The 20890-nt window shown below is 43.6% G+C and overlaps 1 protein-coding gene across 1 annotated transcript; it reads right to left on the reverse strand.

Moving 5' to 3' along the window:
* Nucleotides 1-14404: 14404 nt before the first annotated feature.
* On the reverse strand, nucleotides 14405-15446 carry LOC102070402 (taste receptor type 2 member 9-like). Its single transcript, XM_005497744.4, has one exon. It carries the CDS (start codon nucleotides 15356-15358, stop codon nucleotides 14405-14407), a length of 954 nt encoding a protein of 317 aa, XP_005497801.4. The 5' UTR covers nucleotides 15359-15446.
* Between the last annotated feature and the right edge of the window lie 5444 nt (nucleotides 15447-20890).

A 20890-nucleotide genomic window follows, 5' to 3' on the forward strand; every position in this document is an offset into this window, starting at 1 on the left:
GACAGTGGTTGCCTACAGAGCATCACTGGAACACCTTGGAGCAATTGTTGATGTTCTCTGTGGTCCTTTTCTGTTGTTTACTTAGATGGGTCATAGCAAATTTTAAGTCAGTTCCAATGTAATTTTCTATTTTAGCATTTTTAAGGAAGTACAAAATATTTGATATTTTTACTTCAGATTTTTAGAATATATTGTTCGTAGACTCATATTGATCCCTTTGAAAGGAAAACAAAATGGTTTTTCCTGATGGCAAGAACTAGTAAACGTATTGTGTTAAACTGGGAGTAAATCATAGTTAGTAGCATTTGCTCATTTTGCCCATATGCTAGAAACATTCTCAGAGAATGTATGAAAAAAAGTCATGAATGTACTTAACGACACATTGATACTGTTTATATCCATTTAAATGTTTCCTGTTGGTTTAATTAATAGCAGACCATACTCAAAATGGATATCAGAGCAAATACGGCTATAATAAATTGAAATCATTTTACCAAAGATAAAGAACTGATACCACAGTGTCTGCATGTGTTCATTTTAGTGCATAAATTTGTAAAATTGAATGTATCAGAAACCAAGATTCTCTTGTCATTGTATGCTACCTAGAAACTCTGTGAATTTTTTTTACATGCACTTTTATAGGATATATAAAATAACAGAAGATCTTAACAGCTGTTTAATTTGTAGTTGCAAATGGCTGGCCAAAAGGTAAGAAATACAATTTTATTTTCTTATTCTAATGTTATATGTTTCACCACTTAGTGATGTCAAAGCTCCCAGAAGAATTCGATATATATTGAACTTTTTTACAAGGAATAGATGTTCCTAGCTAGCATGCAAGTTTGAGACATACTGGCTTTTACTGTAGTCGTTAATATTAAGTCATAAAATCAGTCAATTGATATTATCTGAAAAGCAGTGAAAAAAAGAATTTGACAACTTTGATCATAAAAATGATAATTTTTGAAACTGGGTGTAAAAATATTTTTGTTGTGTTTTTTTTCTCTTTTTATTGCTGTGTACATTCCTTTTGTCCAGCTCTTCACAACCCTTTCATGATTTGCTTGATTGTATGATTTATAACTGATGTCAAGAAAATACAGATATATAAATAGTGGCATAGTTCACTAACACAAGCCCTTGCAGTGCATCTGAAGTACAGCCACTTCATCCAGTTGGTCAGTCTTGTAAATATATTAAAGGTATATTATTTTCATACAAGAGGAATGTTGTCTGGTGATTGTTCAGGTACAAGCAGGATTATTTTCCTATAAAGTCTCTTACTAAGGTCTGAGATAACCTTAGGTAGTTGGACAAATACATAAAGGAAAACACCCCAGTTTGCTGCAGCCATTTAAAAAGATTTTTCTGTCTTTCAGACTTCTTCTGTTTAAAAGAATAAACTTAAAAATTTGGAAGTGAAGCTGTGATAGGAGAGTTGCTAGGTGTTGAAGTGTTGGGTGCATACATAGCCACGCACACTGACTTCCTATGGATGAGCGTTACTTTCTACCTACTCAGTTAAGGTGGGTGTCAGGTGTCTCTACTTGTTACAGTGTAACTGTATCAGCTTTCAGTAAGTATTGAATTGCCCATTTCTAAGCTTCCTAAAATAAACAGTGTAGTATTATTTATTTTTGCATCTTATGCATTTTCTACAACTTAAACATTTCCGTAGAAGTTCTGTAAAACATACAAAACAACACGTAAAAGAGAGGTGACGTATACATCAGTTTATTGCCTGTTAAGTGTATTCAAGTGACAGAATCAACAACAAATGCATTGGCAAATGAGAAAAATCTTTACTTGAAATCACTTAGTTATGCTGAGGCAGTGCAGCCAACAGTGTTTCATGTTTTAAGAAATGTTAGTGACTTTTTAAATTCTCTTCAAAATGCATATAAGTTTTTTCTAGGTGCATTTTAAAAATGCTGTCATTTCTCTCTTTTCAATTATTATTTGATATTTATGCTTTAGCAGTGAGAAACAGAATTGTGTGCTTAATGCTCTACAAAGGCACACCAGGTCTAGTTTCATGCTGGAAGGGGCTAAGATGAATACTATATCCCCAAGAAGCCCAGAAAATAATGTACAGGTTTCGTTTATAATTTATTTTCATTCAGATTTCATTTTGCTGATTAAAGCAATGTGGAATAGCTGGAAAATCCAATGTCTTAAAGCTTGCTTTGAGGGCACAGCATAAATTGCCAAGTGCTCTTACTTACAAAAGTTTTAGTTGATTGCACTTAAAATTTATGGAACAACAACTGTGGCAGGTTATTCTGAGTAAATTAAACAAACTCCATCACTGTAATTATAAACATTTTTTTACTGCCTTGGTTTGATTTCCTGATTTTTTTTCCATTATTACTGCAAGTCAGCACCAATGGAGTTACAGATTTTTCCTCAGAAACATTTTGAAAGTATATTTTTTTAATGTGCCTGAAGTTGATAAAAATGAATAGATGAAGTTATGGTTTAGTTTCCTCTTAATTCTCTCTTAAAATTGACTTTGCTAAGAAAGGCAGAACAAGCAAGAAATACACATTTGTCTTCATCCTTTCCTACCTACTTTTTTTGTTGTAGTAAATGTTAAGACAGATAAATTTCTATTAGTAATAGTGCTTTCAAATCCTTATTTTGCTCTAAAATTCATTCATCAAAACTTCTCACTGGTAGTAATAGTCTTAATTTTTTATAGAAGTGTCTCACAGAATACATAATGCCTGTGTTTGTTGGAGCTCAAATAAATCCTATTCTGAGAGGTCATCTCTCCTGCAGCAGAGTGCCAGTTCCAGTGCTGGAAGCAGATGACTCCTAACAAAATCAAACCTCCATCACATTCACATTTTCCTTGTACCTCATCTGACTTGCAAGAGATTAACCCTTACACTGTATTAATTTTATCCACCATATTCATTTTCATTATTGTAATTTTCTGGATGCTGTCATTTCTAGCTAATGGCCATGAAAGCCTGTGACATGAGCAGACCACTTGCTTTCTCCATTTCTTGGTTTGTTACATCATGGAACTGTGGTCCCCACTGAGCATTTTTCTTTGATTAACAATTCAGAAGGAAGAACTTTGATTCCCGTGGGAAAGGAAGAATTCTAATAGAAGAGAAATAAAGCTGTTCTTTTCCCACTTCTCCCCTTTCTTACCCACACCCCAAGATGAAATTGAATAGAGCAATTTTTATGTATGTTTTTAGCTATGGTTTCCTTAATTTCTGTTTTAAAATTTAGTGAAACTGACTTCCCAGTCATAAAATGGGTGAAATCATTACATGTACAATCACACTAAAATTGATGTTAATAGATGGAAAGAAATCATTACTGGATATTGGAGGAAGATCAGCTAATTTGTATCTATACACACAGAACACACACACACAAATTCCAAGTAATCACTTCCAATTTCCTTCAAAAATTTCATTATAGCAAAGCAGCTGTTTATCCTTGTTTCCAGAGGCATTTTGTAGTCGCGTGTTAGAGGTCACTCCTCTGGAAGGAAAAATGTTCCTGTAATTCCTTTCAGGAATGTCCCACTTTGGTGAGCTCATATGGTGGTGTGTTAGCAAGTTCTACAAATGTTTCCTGTGAGAAGAAAATCTTAAGGTAACTGTCAGCAGTGTGAATGAGTCACTTGATAGGATTGCATCCTACATTTGAAATCTGACCCCGTGTTTAAAACCAGGAGTTTGATATTATGTGATGTAATGTTGTCCCTTGTCTCTTACTCCCTATCTCTCCTTGTTCCAAGAGTTCAAACAAAAGAGGGTCTCCCTCCCTGTAGTGCTTGTCTGTGTGCAGAAGCACTGGAAACCAAGAAATTTTAGCTTCAGTAGTGCTCAGATGTGCATGGCTCACATGCATCCCCCTTTGCATTCCTTTCCCTTCCATGCCCGAGCACTGTAATTTGGTAGGTGCTGAAGACAGACTGTCCTGTTCTGACATGCCATTACAGGAAAAAAGCAACAACCCCCAAGAAACAAAACAACAAAAAAAATCAAACCAACCCAACCAACCAAACCACAAACCCAACTCCCCATCAGAAATACTTGGGTGCTTTTCTGTTCTAAGAAAAAAAGAATTGCTTATTATGTGTGGCCAGAGGGGTTGGGGAATACACCCTGCCTGTCAGTCTGTAGGCAGCAGAACTCGGAGCCTATTCAGGAGTGCCAGGCTCTCTTCTGCCAGACCCAAGTCCAACTCCTGTGGGAACAATTCCCCAGTATTCCTTCACAGGGCTCTCTTGTCCCATGCCCTGCTCCATAATGCAGGCTGGCCCACATGCAGCAGGTTCTGCAGCTGTGTAGCACTGCTCCTGCAGCAGGTGAGACACACAAAGCTGCCAGGTAATGCTGCAGGCTGTGCTAGGGACAACAGACTCCTCCACCCACAGTCTGGCAGTGCTTGCCTCTTATGGGACCAGGCAAAGTCATCTGGATCAGATCATCGGTCTTTGCAAGGGCAGGCAGGCTGCACATTCCAGGTGCATTCCTTGACATCCAACATGAAAGTGGGTTTGCCGGTGATTAATGCAGAAGTGGCTTGGACAGCATAGTCATCTGGGCAGCCTCCTGGGAACTTGTCAGTCACTTCTCAAGCTGTCCAAGCCTCCCCTTTCCACCTCTCAGCAATATATCCAAGAAGAAGCCCTTGCACATAGTTCCACCATACAGAGTGGCTGATCCCCTGATCAGTTTCTGTGTGCTTTACATGCCCCCCATCAAAAACTCTGGAAGTGACATGCCTGTTCATACACCTCCCAGAACACATTCTGACCCTTCTTTGGGTCACAGTTTTAGCTCACGTGATATTTAAAGGCTGCAGAAACAAGTGCAACCTGCTTATTAGTGTCTGACCCCAATAAAAAGGTCTGATCAATAGAGAAGCTTATCCAGGACAGATCAATGTAGCCAAGCAGAACAGCTACTCACCTTCCTGCTGTCATAGTTTTCCTCTGAGATCACCCTGCCTTGTGACTGAAGCTTTCTATTTTGAAGCACATGGGTACAGTTCCCTCTCCAACCATTTCAATCCTGAAACCACAGAGGGCTGTCTCATGCATCACAGGACTCCTGTAGGAAGTCTGCCTTTCTTTTCCTTAGTTCATACCACTGGTGGATTAACACTACAAACTTCTGAAAGCCTGTTTCTACCTTCTGCTGTCAGTGAGGGCCCAGTTTTGGTGGCAGTCATAGAATCACTGAATTATTTGAGCTGGACAGGACCTCTAAAAATCATCTAGTTCCAACTCCCTGCCATGGGCAGGGACACCTTCCACCAGACCAAGTTGCTAAAAACCCCATCCAACCTGACCTTGAAGACTTCCAGGGATGGGAGATAATTGCGTACATTGTTTCATTGTCTCACCACCTTCAACATTAAAAAAAAAAATCCCTATACCCAATATAAATCTATCCTCTTTCACTTTAAAACCAGTGCCCCTTGTCCTGTCTCTACAGGCTCTAGTGAAAAATCTGTCATCATTAGGAATAGGCTAGGTCTTGATTGCTTGTGCTTTTGTCTACTTGGGTTTCCAAAAGGCTTTTCCAGAAGTCAAAAATTTAACTTTTTGGCATAATACTGTATTTATATTCTGTTCAGTTCAAATTATCTTGCTAGGTGCTCTTTGTTATGCTAATGACTCTCAGGGATGCAACTGCCCTGCTCATCTTGGATGCCAGGAAGGTGCTTTTTGTTGTTACTGTTTTAATCCTGCACAGAACAGACCCTTTCAGAAAGTTAATTTCTTCACATCCCTACCTTAACTACTCCCAGGCCCCAGAACATTCCTGGCATTTTTTGAGTGGGGTCTTCCTCTGGTCCTGCATGCTCTGGTGTAAGATACTGCTGCTGGAGGTGACAGGGAGTGTGCACATGCTGACAGGCATTTGACAGGTTGCTGACCAGCAGCTGGAGCTCACTGACATATTACAACACACTCCTCTACTTGTTTCTCTCAGCACCCCTGGAGATTATAGCAGCCATTTAGAACGGCAAGAATAAGTGGAATTGGGGAACAGAGAATGCATCTCATTTATTTCCATTGCAGCTGCGCAAGTGCCAACAGAGTGGTGATAGCAATGCCCACAGTGAAAGTACAGCCCACTGTCTTCTTCTGGGTGCTCTGCAGAGTCCCTTCACTTCTACAGAGTAAGGATCACCAAAATCCCCTAGGAAAGCTTTCCAGGATCATGTCCTCTTAGTTTTTTTTTGAAAGGTCACTATGTAAATCAATAGCTAGACATGTATCTGCATCTTTAAACATCTACACAATTGGGGGAAAAATAAAAGCAAAACAAAATGAAAAACCAAAACCCAACCAAACTAAAACCAAACCAAAACAGAAAGCAAACAAAAACCCCAAACAAACCAAAACAAAAATAAAATCAAAACAAACAAAACAAAACCAAAACGGCACACATTTTAGCTATGCCTGAAGAAAGCAAGAAATTATTTTAAATCCTTCACTCTGCAGCCATCACTTTGGGGCTATGGAAAGGTACACCCTGCTTAAACTCAGCTATTGAGTAGCTGTTGCCATGAAAGAAAAAGTGTCCTGGGATATGCTGTTGCTGCCTCTTCAGGGCTGTCTTTGTCCTTCCGGGCTCTCCAGACCAGGTTGGGAGCAGACAGTACTGGATGAACAGTAGCTACCTGCTCCTACTGGCCAGCTTTTCTGCAGACACACACCTGTGTATGGCTGTCTAAACACATATAAACAAAATATCTGCGTGCTTCACAGTTCATCCAGCAACTAGGGCTGGAGGAAGCACATTTAATGCCACCAATGCAAGTGGTTATTCCTGAGATACCTGTCCTAAGTGACAGTATTTTCCTGAATTAATACAGACATGAGCTTCTCTCCCCAGTATGGTCTGACCTTCACTCAGCTCCTTAAAATGTCTAAGTATTAAATATCTACCTAAATGCCACAATGAAATTGATACATGACAATCTGAGATTTCATCTTCCTCTGCATGGTTAGTTAAACAGGAAAAATCAGCAGTACTACACAAAGCTCCTCACTGATCAGCATTCTACATGAGAGCAGAGAATCACTGCCATGGTTTACTCATAACTTCCTGACACACCTGATGAGAAGACTGGCCTGGCTGAACAGAGAACTTTGGCTGGAACTCAGAAAAAAAAGGAATGTTTATGACGTCTGGAAGAAGGGGTAAGCAACTCAGGAGGACTACAGCGAAGTTCTGAGGTTATGCAGAGAGAAAAGTGGAAGAAACTGGAACTTAATCTGGCTACTGCCATAAAATACATTAAAAAATGTTTCTATAAATACACTAGCAACAAAAGGCTGGCTAAGAAGAATCTTTTATTGGATCATTTACTGGATGGATATGGGTGGAAATGTAATGACAAAGGAGATTGAGGTACTTGAAGACTTCTTTCTTTAAGTCTTTAATGGTAAGAACATTTCTTCTGCAGGTACTCAGACCCCTGAGCTGGACAACAGGGAGAAGAATGTAGCCCCCATAATCCAAGGGGAAAGGGTCAGTCACGTGCTGTACCATTTAGACACAAGTCTATGGTGCTGAATGGCATCCACCCAGCTGTATTCAGAGAGCTGGTGGAAGAGCCCACAGAGCCACTTTCTATCATTTTCCCACAGTCCTGCCTCACCACGGAGGTCACTGGAGGTCAGCCAGTGTGATGCCCTTTTACAAGAAGAGTTGGGAGGAGGATCTGGGAAACTACAGACTGGTCAGCCTGACCTCAGTGCTGGGGAGGGTCCTGCAGAAGACAAAACTGAGTGAATTGTGTGGCATGAACAGCACAACCAGGGGATTTCAAAGAGCCATCATGGCTTTGTGATATGGCATGGATACTTGAAAAAAAAAAAAAAAATCAACTTTGGCCAAAGTGAAAGCCATCAAAAGGCACAACATGCCATCAAGAACAGGGATACTGACCAAAACTTGCCAAAATTGATCCATTCAAATCCCAAAAAGAGAAAAGAAGGACTTACAAATACTCTGCAAAGGTGCAAAGGAGATATGCTGAAAAGAAATGCAATTGAAGGAAAATAAAAAGAAAATGGGGAGATTAGTGACTACAAGAAAGTGATCTACGAGAAAATGAGGTGCAGCACAAAGGACCAAAACAGGCCAAAACTAAGCTCACAGATGTTGCAAAAGAAGGGGAAAAAGTAAAGGAGGAAGACAACTTGGAGGGGAAGATATCAATGACATGGCATGGATACTTTAAAAAAAAAAATCTTGACCAAAATCCAAAGCCATGAAAAGGCCTGTATGCCAACAAGTGCAGGTACATGCACCAAAGTTTACCAAAATTGATTCTTGTTGAAGGCTAAAACAGAAAGGAAGGACTTTCAAACACTCTGGAATGGAGGTACCATCAAAGGAAATGAAACTGAAGGAAAGAAAAAAAGAAAATTGGGAAATTTAGAGATTACAAGAAAATGGACCAGGAATATATCAGGTGCAGTGCAAAGGACCAAAACATGCCAAAACTAAGCTCACAGATGTTGCAAAAGCAGGGGAAAAAGTCAAGGAGGAAGACTCAACTTGGAGGGGAAGATATGAAGGACATGGCGTGGGTACTTAAAAAATTTAAAAAAATCTTTCCCACAGTCAAAGCCCTCAAAAGGCAGGCCATATGCCATCAAGTGCAGGCACATGCAGCAAAACTTTCCAAAACTGATCCCTGCTGAAGGCCAAAACAGAATGGAAGGATTTACAAACACTCTGGAATGGAGATACCATCAAAGGAATTGCAGTTGGAGGAGAAAAAAAAAACATTGGGAAATTTGGTGACTGCAAGAAAATGGACCAGGATTAAATCAGGTGCAGTGCAAAGGACCAAGACAGGCCAAAACTAAGCTCAGAGATGTTGCAAAAGCAGGGGGAAAAGTCAAGGAGGAAGACACAATTTGGATGGGAAGATATGAGGGACATGGCATGAATACTTATACAAAAAATTCAAAAATCAGTCTTGGCCAAAGTGACTTTTATCAAAAGTCATAGCATGCCATCAAATGCAGGGACATAGACCAAAGCTTGCTAAAACTGATCCATTCAAATCCCAGAAAGAGGAAAGAATTACTTACAAACACTCTGATGTTGTCATATTGCAAAGCTCTCATACTTTCTCGGTGATTTCTCATGTGCAGCTCCTGACAGCACTGACTCCTTCTTCTTCACAGCACAGCCAACAAACGCCATTTCTCTTCTCAACCAATTAACCCACTCTTTTGTAGCACTCATTGGACACAGCTGTGGCCTATTAAGGGCAGGCCTGTTCCTAATCTTTGGTGATTAGTACAGCTATAACTCCTCAGGTGTGAGACTACCTTTCGCACTGTTTTCTTACATTCTATCCCTCCACAATTCCCCCTTTCTTTTAATTACTAAGTTGCAGCATCTCTAGAAAGATACATTTGAGTAAATTGATATTAAAACTTTCACATATCTCACTTAGGACTAACAGTATACAAATGCTCAGACGACACATCACTGCAAGTACATACATTTCTGATTTAGTTTTGCTTTTCACAGTCTAGAACATCAACCTAAGTCTTTTCATAAACTTTTGCAGGGCCCTTTGCAAAAGATAGTAAACCCACTACAAACATATTTTGTGTAATTTCTATTTAACTTCAGAATGTGTCTGTGCACTGACCTGGATTCATTACTCAAACTTACATTACATGTTATCAGAAACTCTTATACTTACACTTCTAGAATATTGACAATACCAATAGCTGTACAACTTTATGACAACTCACAAGAATAAGTTAAAGGCTATATATTGGGGTAGTAACAAATCAACAGTTACATAATTTTATCAATAGCTGTATGACTTGAACATCATTGATCCAGTATCTGTCGAGCGCACTTATGCTTCTGGAATTTAAACTTTCACTTATGCCAATCCAAGATTAATAGTTGCAATTCACAAAAAAATGCACGTTTCACCAGCAAACAAATACACTATACTGAATGATAGAGCTACTCTTTCCCCAACTCCAACTGCTGTTTTAATAATTCTCTTCTTCCGTTTACAGTTTTTTGTTGTATTAGTTGGCCACTGCAACCCTCTCTTGCCCTGCTCTGTTTTCCATGTAGATGAAACAATCTGTTCTTCACTTGCTAAGTTATTTCCCATTGTGTCCCCAGCAGCTCACCTGTACCCCAGGTGTCAAAATCTGTCAGGTCTGCACCAGGCAGCCTCCCCTGCTGCCCTCAATGCTATGCTGGGCTCCATCTTCAGCTGCACCTTGCCCTACAGCCCAATCACAGATCACATTGGGTTACTGTGGAGATGGCCACTATACAATTTTAGAAGACTTCTCTTACACATTGTCTGTGCAGCTCTGGCTCTGCCTCTCAGAGCTCTGTGTTACAGCTCCTGTCCTGCTGCACACACTGCCATTCAGGGGGAACCCAGCACCATCCTGGGTCCCCTCTGGACTGCAGCCATACCTTGGCAGAGGCATGCAGGGCTGGCTCCAATACACCAAATAAGTAAAGTGTGTAGCATCCACTCCTCACATCCAGCACTCTTATTCTTAGGGGTGGTATCTCATATGTTGCCCAGACTTCTAGGCTCCCAGGTCTGCTTGGCTATGACTCATCTAGATTTTTAGGCTCTTGGTCTGTCTGCTCAGCTCCTAGGCTGCCTAACTCCACCATCTTATTGCTCTTAGGTCTGCAGTCATCTTCCTGAAGCATCTCAAGATGATGTCACTTAATAATTAAGTCCTTTTTTCACAACCACCATGGGATCACATCTTTACAGTTCTCTCTGCAGTCCTCTACCCAAATTACCACAGGACCACTTAGGAGTCACCAACTGTTTTTATATAATTGTAAAATTTCCATACTTTCTTGGCAAATTCTCATGGGCAGCTCCTTACAGTACTAACTTCTTCTTCCTCACAGCACAGCCAACAAACAAGATTTCTTCTTGACCAGCTAACCCACTCTTTTATAGCACTCATCCTTATTAGTCACAGCTGCGGCCTATTAAGGGCAGGCCTGTTCCTAATCTTTGGTTGCTAGTACAGCTGCAACTCCTGAGGGGCGAGATTACCTTCTGCACTATCTTTATTTTGTTACATTCTATCCCCCCACAAGACAACTTTGAGGGAAAGATATGAGGGACATGGCATGGATACTTGTAGGAGGACACAGTATGGGTAATGTAGAATGTAATCTTAGCCCCCAACGAGTTGCAGCTGGACCCTATTACTAACGATTAGGAGTAGGCCTGATGATAACAGGCAACACCTGTAGCCAATAAGAACTAGTGGCATAAAAGAGTGGATTGGTGGGAAGTGAAGTCAGAAGAGTCTGATGGCTGCTGCAAGGACCAAGAACAGGCAGTGCTTAAAGAAGATACCTATAAGAAACATGGATGAGGTATGAAATTCAGGCACTATGGAATCCTTGGACCATAATGATAAAAGAACTCTTAATATATAGTATAGCATATAATGATAAAAGAACTGTTGGAATATATAAGATGATAGATACTTAAAAAAAATTCAAACTTGGTCAAAGGGAAAGCCATCAAAAGGCATGATGTGCTATTTAGCGCAGGGACATGGACCAAAGCTTGCCCAATTGATTCCCATTGAAATCGCAAGTTGTTGTTTCCCTTCCTGAAAGGAAATAACATTTCAGGACCACAGAAACCAAGAAGATCTCATCTGATGCTGTGGTGGAAGCAGGAAAAATGAAAGCCCAAGCAGGAACCCTATGGCTACAGGAAATGAGCCACCAGCCTTTTCTCTCTTCCAAATGATGATAGCCATGTTTTCTGTGGGATATAAGAGCCAGGAGGGTGTTACATGAATATTCATATCACAATGCTCCCAATTGCATTGATTTGCCATCATAAAAACTTGAAATGTGACCCAGAGCAGTTTTCCATACTGTGCCAGCACTGGGCTGCCATTCCCATTGCTTTCTGACACCTCTCATGTGTCAGCTTCTCCAGGCTGGGCCCCATCCTGCATCTGTCCCTGTGGGCTGTGCAGGGTGGTTGTGCTGATGGACACCCTGTCCCCTGCAGTGCCAGCTGAATGGAGCTGGTGCCCAGGAGCAGGATTCTGTGCTGGCTGTCGCATTCTCAGGGGTTTCATGGGCATGGAAGAATGGATGTGCAGAGTGGTTCACTGGGGCTGTGGTGTTTTGTGTGGTGACATCTGCAGGGTGCTGGGTTTTGCCTGCTGAGTCTTGTAGCATGTAAGGTTGTGAGGGATAGATGTTGCACTGCATGTAGGGAATGAGATGGATCTTCCAGGGCTTTTTTGAGTAAACAATTGTGGCTTTCAGGTTAAAGGATCAAGTGCAGCAGCAGAGGAAGAAGGGATGTGTGGTTGTTCCTTTCCTTTCAAGGCCTTTCACAGGGGAGATGTGTCCAGCAGAGTTGCTTACGATCTGCCTCTAGACCTGAGCTGCTGGTAGACGTGACTCATTCATGTTCTGTTTTGTATTTGCTGACACCATTTCATGTTTCAGCTGCTGTGATGGGTTGGCCTTCAAGCAGAAGCCAGAACTCTACTGAGCTATTCCTTCTCTTGCACCCACAGGAAGGGCAGGGGTGAAAAAGAGGCTGGAAAAACTCATGTTTCGAGATAATGGCAGGGAGATCACTCACCAGATACTGTCATAGACAAAATGTATTTGACACCAGGAAAATGAATTTAATTCATTTAAATATAGGAAATAGATCAGGATAATGAGGAAGAAATGGAGAACTTGATCCCAGTCCCTCCACGCCCCATTCATCTGAGGCTCAACTTCCCTCCTTCATCCCCAGCTCCTCCACCTACTCCCCCACAACAGCACAGGGCCAAGTTGAATAGGGGCTGCAGTCACCTCTTCACAAGGTGTCTCCTCCACTCCTGATGCCTCAAGTTGTCTCCCCAATCGAGGGCAAAGGCTGTTCGCTGGGTGTTTCACTGAGCCAGCGTGCACTGGGAAAAGCCAATCTCATCTCCAGGTCAGGGCAGGCCAGGAGAGCAGTCCCACAGAGCAGGCAATCCTGTCCTTACAGGCCTGGAGTGGGAAGGGGGCTCTGCACCCCCTGAGCTCCCCGGGGCTGCTCCTGCCTCGCTCTTTGTGGCTCAGTGGCCACCTCTGGTGAGTGACAGGGCTCAGCGAGTTCACACTGAGCTATCAGCCACTGCCAGGCCCTGATACAGCCCATAATATATGCCGCAGCAGAAGGAAAGGGAAACCAAAATAGAGGGCAACCTATGCATTGCAGCCATTTCGTTCTGTGAGTACCAGAACATTTGTGGCAGGTTTGCAGTATTGTTATTCCATATTTTTGCAGCCAGTTTGTGTTCCAGTCTTGCACTTTTTTCTGTTCCATTAAGAGTTTAGAAGTGTGGGAGAGAAGAAAGCCCTGGCAGGTCCTCAGAGATGAAAGGGCCTGGTGCAGCTCAGTCAAATTTCAGATTCTGGCAAATTCAACGTGTAAGTCTTGTCATGTTCAATAAGAACTTTCAGAGTCACAGAATCACAATTAATGCACTTTATTGTAGAAATACAAATTTGGAATTGCTACAAATAAATACACTGACTGGACTAGCTCTAAGAATATTTATGAAAGAAGAAAAAAATAGGGAAGAGCAATGAGTATAATTCATTAAGCTCAACTTCACCACTAGGTAGGCCTATGAACAGAATTTCACCAGGGTACAATATGACAAAACCAAAAGCGCAAATCGTTACAATGAGGTGTTCCCTGCTTTGGGGAGGAGAGCAAAGCAATCCTGTTGTCCTGTCTGCACAGTGGGGTGATAGTCTCATCCTCTGCCAGGGAGGATTTGAAATGGCAGATTGATAGATTTGGGAGAAACGCAGGTGAGGCTGCAGTCAAAACACCTCCTTGCTGCCATGGTGAATGGTGGTGGGCAGCCAGCTGCGGTGGAGGTGAGGGATACCCAGGGTTGTGATTGCAAAGGCTGTGAGTCCTGGGCAGGGGCTGCACACTTCATTTAGCATCACTCCCTCTTCCACTGAGCCCAGGTAGAGGTAAAAGGGCTCTGCCTGATGGTCCATCACCCCACCAGCAGACTCTCATGCCCAAATTAATCCCTTCACCACACAGGGGCTTAGGCATTGTTCCTACCATCGGGGCTAAATGACTTTGTTAATAACAAAAATGTATCTCAAAGTTTAGCTGAATCTAAATATGATAATAATGCAATATGATAATAAAATTTAGCTCACAATAATTTAGCTCAAAAGACACAAATGAAGTTGTCCTAACTTGGATGTTAAAGAGTGAACATCAGTATCATCTACACTGCCTGGAGAGCTGCATCAGAAATGAAGTTACTTGTTTTCTACCGTAAAAGATCATCATTTTGCATGGGCTCTAGCTTCTCTCTGAGTTCCTACTTCATGAAAAACTCCCACTTCACACAGGAGAGAAACTTCAGCAGTGCTTTTTCCAGCTTGGGATTGCTGAAAATCAGAATAAGGGAATGAACACCTGGAAAAGCATACAAATATATGTATATAAGGAGTGTCATGATATTTTCTTTCTTCGTGGTATAAATTATTTTCAATATCAAGCATACAAAGTTGATGCTGTACATTACTAAGAAGGAGAGGACAGATTTCATGGCTCTGATGTGGGCATCCATGCTGAGGTCCTTCATGGAGTTGTTCTGCATCATGCGCTTGTGTCTCCAGAGAGAAAAGAGAAGGAAAACAGCAGAAAAGGTGACTACCATGAATGAAGCAGTTAATACAAGGCCAGCAAGAAAACGAGAAGGGAAAAGATGTTTATCCATCCTGATAGTTACTTCCCAAAAACTTTCTTGGCAGGTGAAAGTGATGTTGCTCCTCTGTAGAGTTTCTTTGAGGACATAGGTAATGATGGTTATAGCCAGGGCTAAAATCTCTGTCCCCAACAAGAGCCAGGGCACCATTCTGTCAATTTTTACTTTCAGGTAGATGAAGAAGCTGTTCCTGAAATTGGCAATTTTTATGCAGTAGAAACCACAAAGACAGGCTGAGATCCACAAGTTGGAATAATTCAAAGACGTTCCAAAGGATGCAAGGACTTGAAGTATGGTTTGAAAATGAGGCAAATTAGGAAAAATTGTTGAAAGGAAGTGGTATACCCATGCAAAGCATAAAAAGGAAATCCTGGAGCATCCCAGCAGCAGCAAGATCTTCTCATTAGAGTTCAGGGTTTTCTTTTTGGCCCAGGCAATGCAAAGCACACAAACGATGAAAGCATTTATCCATGTGCCAGCAAACACCTCCAGGGTGATGATGGCCAAAGCCATGGCCCCATGGGAAGTGCCATTGGATTGCTGTGGAGGGTGACAAGCTTCCATGGTGCGAGCTGGGGAGCAGAGCTGTGCTGGCCAAGGGGGCTGTGGCAGCAGAGCCTGAGGCAGGTCAGTGGCTGCTGTTGGTGGAGTGTCAGGGATGGCAAGAGGAGCTTTATAGAGCTGCTGCTGCTGCTGGGGGGGATTTTGGTGCCGCTGCTGTGGGCACAGGGCAGGTGCAGGGATGTAAATGTGCTGGGTATCCCCTTACCTGGGGCCTGTGTCTCTCTTGACTATTTGAATGTTGGTTTGGGGGGGGGCTGTGCTGGGTGACGCAAAGAGCGGAGATGTTTTTCTGCGGTGGAGAGTGTTTTGGTTTTGATACTGATCCCTGTTTGATCAGTGTCAGGCTTCAGGATCTGGGTTCTTCTGTCCCTTTTTTTGCCTATGATGATCATGCAGAGCCCTGACTGTGCTCAGCAGGTCGGGGATCTCAGTGTCCTTTTTAGTCTGAGAGTCTGGGTGCTGCAACGTTCAGCCCACATGCTGGAAAATTGGAGTTTATTTTGATGCTTCATGGGCATTGAAATCCACGTTTGTTTTTCCAAGGGCATTGCCTTAAGAGTAAGTGAAGAGCCCCCTAGTGGGGCAGGTGTTGGGAGCCAAGAAAATAAAGGTGGTACTTTTTACAAGTTTAATTTGAAGCACATGGGGGGAAGGGGTAAAAACTGGGACTATTCCCTGTTCCGATCTCCTCTGCTTGGGAAAGTGAAGGCTTTCAAAGATGGCACCATGCTGAGTTTCCCCCACACTGCAGTGCCCTAAATCTTCCAAATGACTTAGACCCTGAAAGCTGTGAGGTTTTTCCCAGGCAAGTTGTGTTAAGCTCTGTAGGGCATGGACTGCCTGTGCCCTTTGGGGTAGTACAGGACCTGTCCCATTTGGCCTTGCACATCAGGAACACAGAAACCAAGGAGATCTCATCTGAGGCTGTGGTGGAGGCAGGAAAAATGAAAGCCCAAGCAGGAACTCTATGGCTACAGGAAATGAACCACCAGCCTTTTCTCTCTTCCAAATGATGATAGCCATGTTTTCTGTGGGATATAAGAGCCAGGAGGGTGTTACGTGAATATTCATATCACATGCTCCCCAATGCATTGATTTGGCACCATAAAGACTTGGAATGCGACCCAGAGCAGTTTTCCATACTGTGCCAGCCCTGGGCTGCCATTCCCATTGCCTTCTGACACCTCTCATGTGTCAGCTTCTCCAGGCTGGGCCCCATCCTGCATCTGTCCCTGTGGGCTGTGCAGGGTGGTTGTGCTGATGGACACCCTGTCCCCTGCAGTGCCAGCTGAATGGAGCTGGTGCCCAGGAGCAGGACTCTGTGCTGGCTGTCACATTCTCAGGGGTTTCATGGGCATGGAAGAATGGATGTGCAGAGTGGTTCACTGGGGCTGTGGTGTTTTGTATGGTGACATCTGCAGGGTGCTGGGTTTTGCCTGCTGAGTCTTGTAGCATGTAAGGTTGTGAGGGATGGATGTTGCACTGCATGTAGGGAATGAGATGGATCTTCCAGGGCTTTTTTGAGTAAACAATTGTGGCTTTCAGGTTAAAGGATCAAGTGCAGCAGCAGAGGAAGAAGGGATGTGTGGTTGTTCCTTTCCTTTCAAGGCCTTTCACAGGGGAGATGTGTCCAGCAGAGCTGCTTATGATCTGCCTCTGGACCTAAGCTGGTTATGGAAATGATCAGTTCACAGAGGTTTTGCTGTGTTCTTGCTGGAGATATTTCATGTTTCAGCTGCTGTGATGGGTTGGCCTTGTGCAGTTGTCATATTCTCACTTAGCTGCCCCTTCACTCTCACCTACTGTTGGGGCCGGGGTGGAAAATAAGATGGAAAACATCATGGATTGAGATAACGACAGGGAGATCACTCACCAGGTAATGTCATCGACAGTAGAGTTTTGAGAAGAACAAAATCAAGTTATTTATTGACTATTGGAAATATTGTAGGTTGATAAGAAACAAAGAGGAAATTAGAACCTGCTGCCTCCACCATCCCCTTCTTTCCCAGATCAGTTTGATGCCTCTTTCCCAGGTTCCCTACATCAGTGCAGAGGGATGGGGAATGGGGGTTGCAGTCAGTTCATGACAAGTTGTCTCCTCCACTCTGTCCTTGCACTCTTCCCCTGCTCTAGCAATGGTCCCTCCATTGGGCTGCAGTCCTTCAGCATGAGCTGTTTCCAGCGTGGCCTCTGCCTGGGCTGCCATCCCTCAGGATACACCCACTGCCCCCAATTGTGCTGTGGGGTTCTCCTGGGGCTGCAGGTGCCTCTCCTTTGCACCACAGACCTCCATGAGCTGCAGGGCACACTTGCCTCACCATGGGCTTTTTCACAGCCTGCAGGGGACTTCTTTCTCCAGCACATGGAGCAACCTATCCCCTCCCTTCCTTGGCCCTATTCTTCAGGACTGTTTCTCACAATATTCCTCAGTCCTCACTGCTGGGACATGTTCCATCCATAACTGGACTTCAATGCACAGAAGGCCACAACTGTTTCAGGATACAATCCTGGAAAACAAAATGAAATCTCCTCAGGGCAGGTGTCATGGACTTGTTATGGAAATATAAATTCAAATGCTTCCTAGCCCCAGAAGGTGGATTGGCATGTTGTAAAGTGGCATTAATTATTTGTTTGCTTGTTTCTGGGCAGTTGCTCTTTATGGAGAGTTGGGTAGTTTGGTGAGGCAGCCTGCTAGAATCAGTGGTTGAGAGGTTGCTCTGGCCTAAATGGTTGTACCTCTCAGTTCAGAAGCAAGCAGGAAGCTTTTGGCAGGTGAGATGAGAAATGCACACCTGGCACTGGGTGTGAGATAAGCGACCCCCTGAGTGTGAGCTGGTAAAATAAATGCCCAGATCAGGTTTTGCTCTGTTCATGCTGGTGTGAAGGAAACTTTCCTGTCTCACCACCCAGGAGGCCTCTGACAGTCACGGCCTAGCACCAGAGACTGTCACTGTGGGGCCCAAAGCGCCTCCACCATGGGCAGCTGCCCCACTCCCCTCCCTACACACACCATGCTCACAGCCAGACCAGGTTTCCTCACCAGCTTGGCACTGGGTTTCCCATAGTGGAGTCTCAGGCCTCTGGATCTTTAAAGCACTTTAACCATGGCACAGTAGCACAGAAGCAGCTCAAGCTGGGTGCCTCTGAGGAGGTAAGCCAAACAATTGTGTCCCTGGGATTTTGTGTCCTTCCTGTCTATGCACATGATGACTGGAGTGTCTTAAGTGTCCAGTCAGCTGTCTGGTGCCACAGGTCCCTGTGCCCCTGTACTGTGCAAGGCTTGACACCATGCTTGGGACTCCCTGCACTTCCACACAACCTGCAGCTCCCTCCCATTGCAGCTGCTGCCTGAGCTGTCTGCCCTGAATGTGTTCCTCCACACTGGAACTATTTCACATTTCACTGTCATGGTGAGTTGTCCTTGGGCAGCTCTCAGAGTCCCACTCTGTCACTCCTTGACTCTCACTCTGGAATAGGACAGGGGTGGCAAATAAGATGGAACTGCTCATGACTCAAGATGAAGACTGGGGAATGACTCCCCAATTATTCTCATAGACAACGCAGAGTAGACGCAGGGAAAATCAGTTTAATTTATTGCCTATTGAAAACAGAGTAGCATGATGTAGAACATGCATGAAACTAGCATATTTGATCTTCACCCCCCAATAATCTCAGGCTCAATTTAACTCATTCAGAAATTCTCTACCACCTCCTATCCTAAGGAGCACAGGAAGACAGGGAATGTTGTTGTCAGTTCATAGAAAGTTGTCTCCTTCACTGTTCTCCTGCTCCAACACAGCCTGCAGTCCTCTCTCTCTCCCATGGCCCGCAGTCCTTCGGGACTTCTGTTTTCCCAGAGGATCCACAATGATTGTGGATGAGATGGGCAACGTCTGGTGTTGGGACCATTGGAGTGCCTGGAATTGGCTTTTCCCTAGCCTTGACCTCACCTAGTTGAGACCCGACAGGCCCCAGCTGCAGCTCCTGGCCCAGACACCCTGTACATCTGCCTGTGGATCACTGTGAGATGAAGCTGGGTCTTCCTTCCACGCACACCTTGCAGAAAACACACACTCCTGGGGCCATAACTGAGCCAGAGTGCACTGGGAAAAGCCAATCTCATCTCCAGGTCAGGGCAGGCCAGGAGAGCAGTCCCACAGAGCAGGCAATCCTGTCCTTACAGGCCTGGAGTGGGAAGGGGGCTCTGCACCCCCTGAGCTCCCCGGGGCTGCTCCTGCCTCGCTCTTTGTGGCTCAGTGGCCACCTCTGGTGAGTGACAGGGCTCAGCGAGTTCACACTGAGCTATCAGCCACTGCCAGGCCCTGATACAGCCCATAATATATGCCGCAACAGAAGGAAAGGGAAACCAAAATAGAGGGCAACCTATGCATTGCAGCCATTTTGTTCTGTGAGTACCAGAACATTTGTGGCAGGTTTGCAGTATTGTTATTCCATATTTTTGCAGCCAGTTTGTGTTCCAGTCTTGCACTTTTTTCTGTTCCATTAAGAGTTTAGAAGTGTGGGAGAGAAGAAAGCCCTGGCAGGTCCTCAGAGATGAAAGGGCCTGGTGCAGCTCAGTCAAATTTCAGATTCTGGCAAATTCAACGTGTAAGTCTTGTCATGTTCAATAAGAACTTTCAGAGTCACAGAATCACAACTAATGCACTTTACTGTAGAAATACAAATTTGGAATTGCTACAAATAAATACACTCACAGGACTAGCTCTAAAAATATTTATGAAAGAAGAAAAAAATAAGGAAGAGCAATGGGTAATGCATTAAGCTCAACTTCACCACCAGGTTAGGCCTATGAACAGAATTTCACCAGGGTACAATATGACAAAACCAAAAGCGCAAATCGTTACAATGAGGTGTTCCCTGCTTTGGGGAGGAGAGCAAAGCAATCCTGTTGTCCTGTCTGCACAGTGGGGTGATAGTCTCATCCTCTGCCAGGGAGGATTTGAAATGGCAGATTGATAGATTTGGGAGAAACGCAGGTGAGGCTGCAGTCAAAACACCTCCTTGCTGCCATGGTGAGTGGTGGTGGGCAGCCAGCTGCGGTGGAGGTGAGGGATACCCAGGGTTCTGATTGCAAAGGCTATGAGTCCTGGGCAGGGGCTGCACACTTCATTAGCATCACTCCCTCTTCCACTGAGCCCAGATAGAGGTAAAAGGGCTCTGCCTGATGGTCCATCACCCCACCAGCAGACTCTCATGCCCAAATTAATCCCTTCACCACACAGGGGCTTAGGCATTGTTCCTACCATCGGGGCTAAATGACTTTGTTAATAACAAAAATGTATCTCAAAGTTTAGCTGAATCTAAATATGATAATAATGCAATATGATAATAAAATTTAGCTCACAATAATTTAGCTCAAAAGACACAAATGAAGTTGTCCTAACTTGGGTGTTGAAGAGTGAACATCAGTATCGTCTACACTGCCTGGAGAGCTGCATCAGAAATGAAGTTACTTGTTTTCTACAGTAAAAGATCATCATTTTGCTTGGGCTCTAGCTTCTCTCTGAGTTC

The sequence above is a fragment of the Zonotrichia albicollis genome, chromosome 3, assembly GCF_047830755.1.
Source record: "Zonotrichia albicollis isolate bZonAlb1 chromosome 3, bZonAlb1.hap1, whole genome shotgun sequence".
NCBI classification, from domain to species: domain Eukaryota; kingdom Metazoa; phylum Chordata; class Aves; order Passeriformes; family Passerellidae; genus Zonotrichia; species Zonotrichia albicollis.

Bases quoted from the DNA above. Each gene is read 5' to 3' on its own strand.
- LOC102070402 (XM_005497744.4), bottom strand. From the start codon at position 15,358: ATGGAAGCTTGTCACCCTCCACAGCAATCCAATGGCACTTCCCATGGG.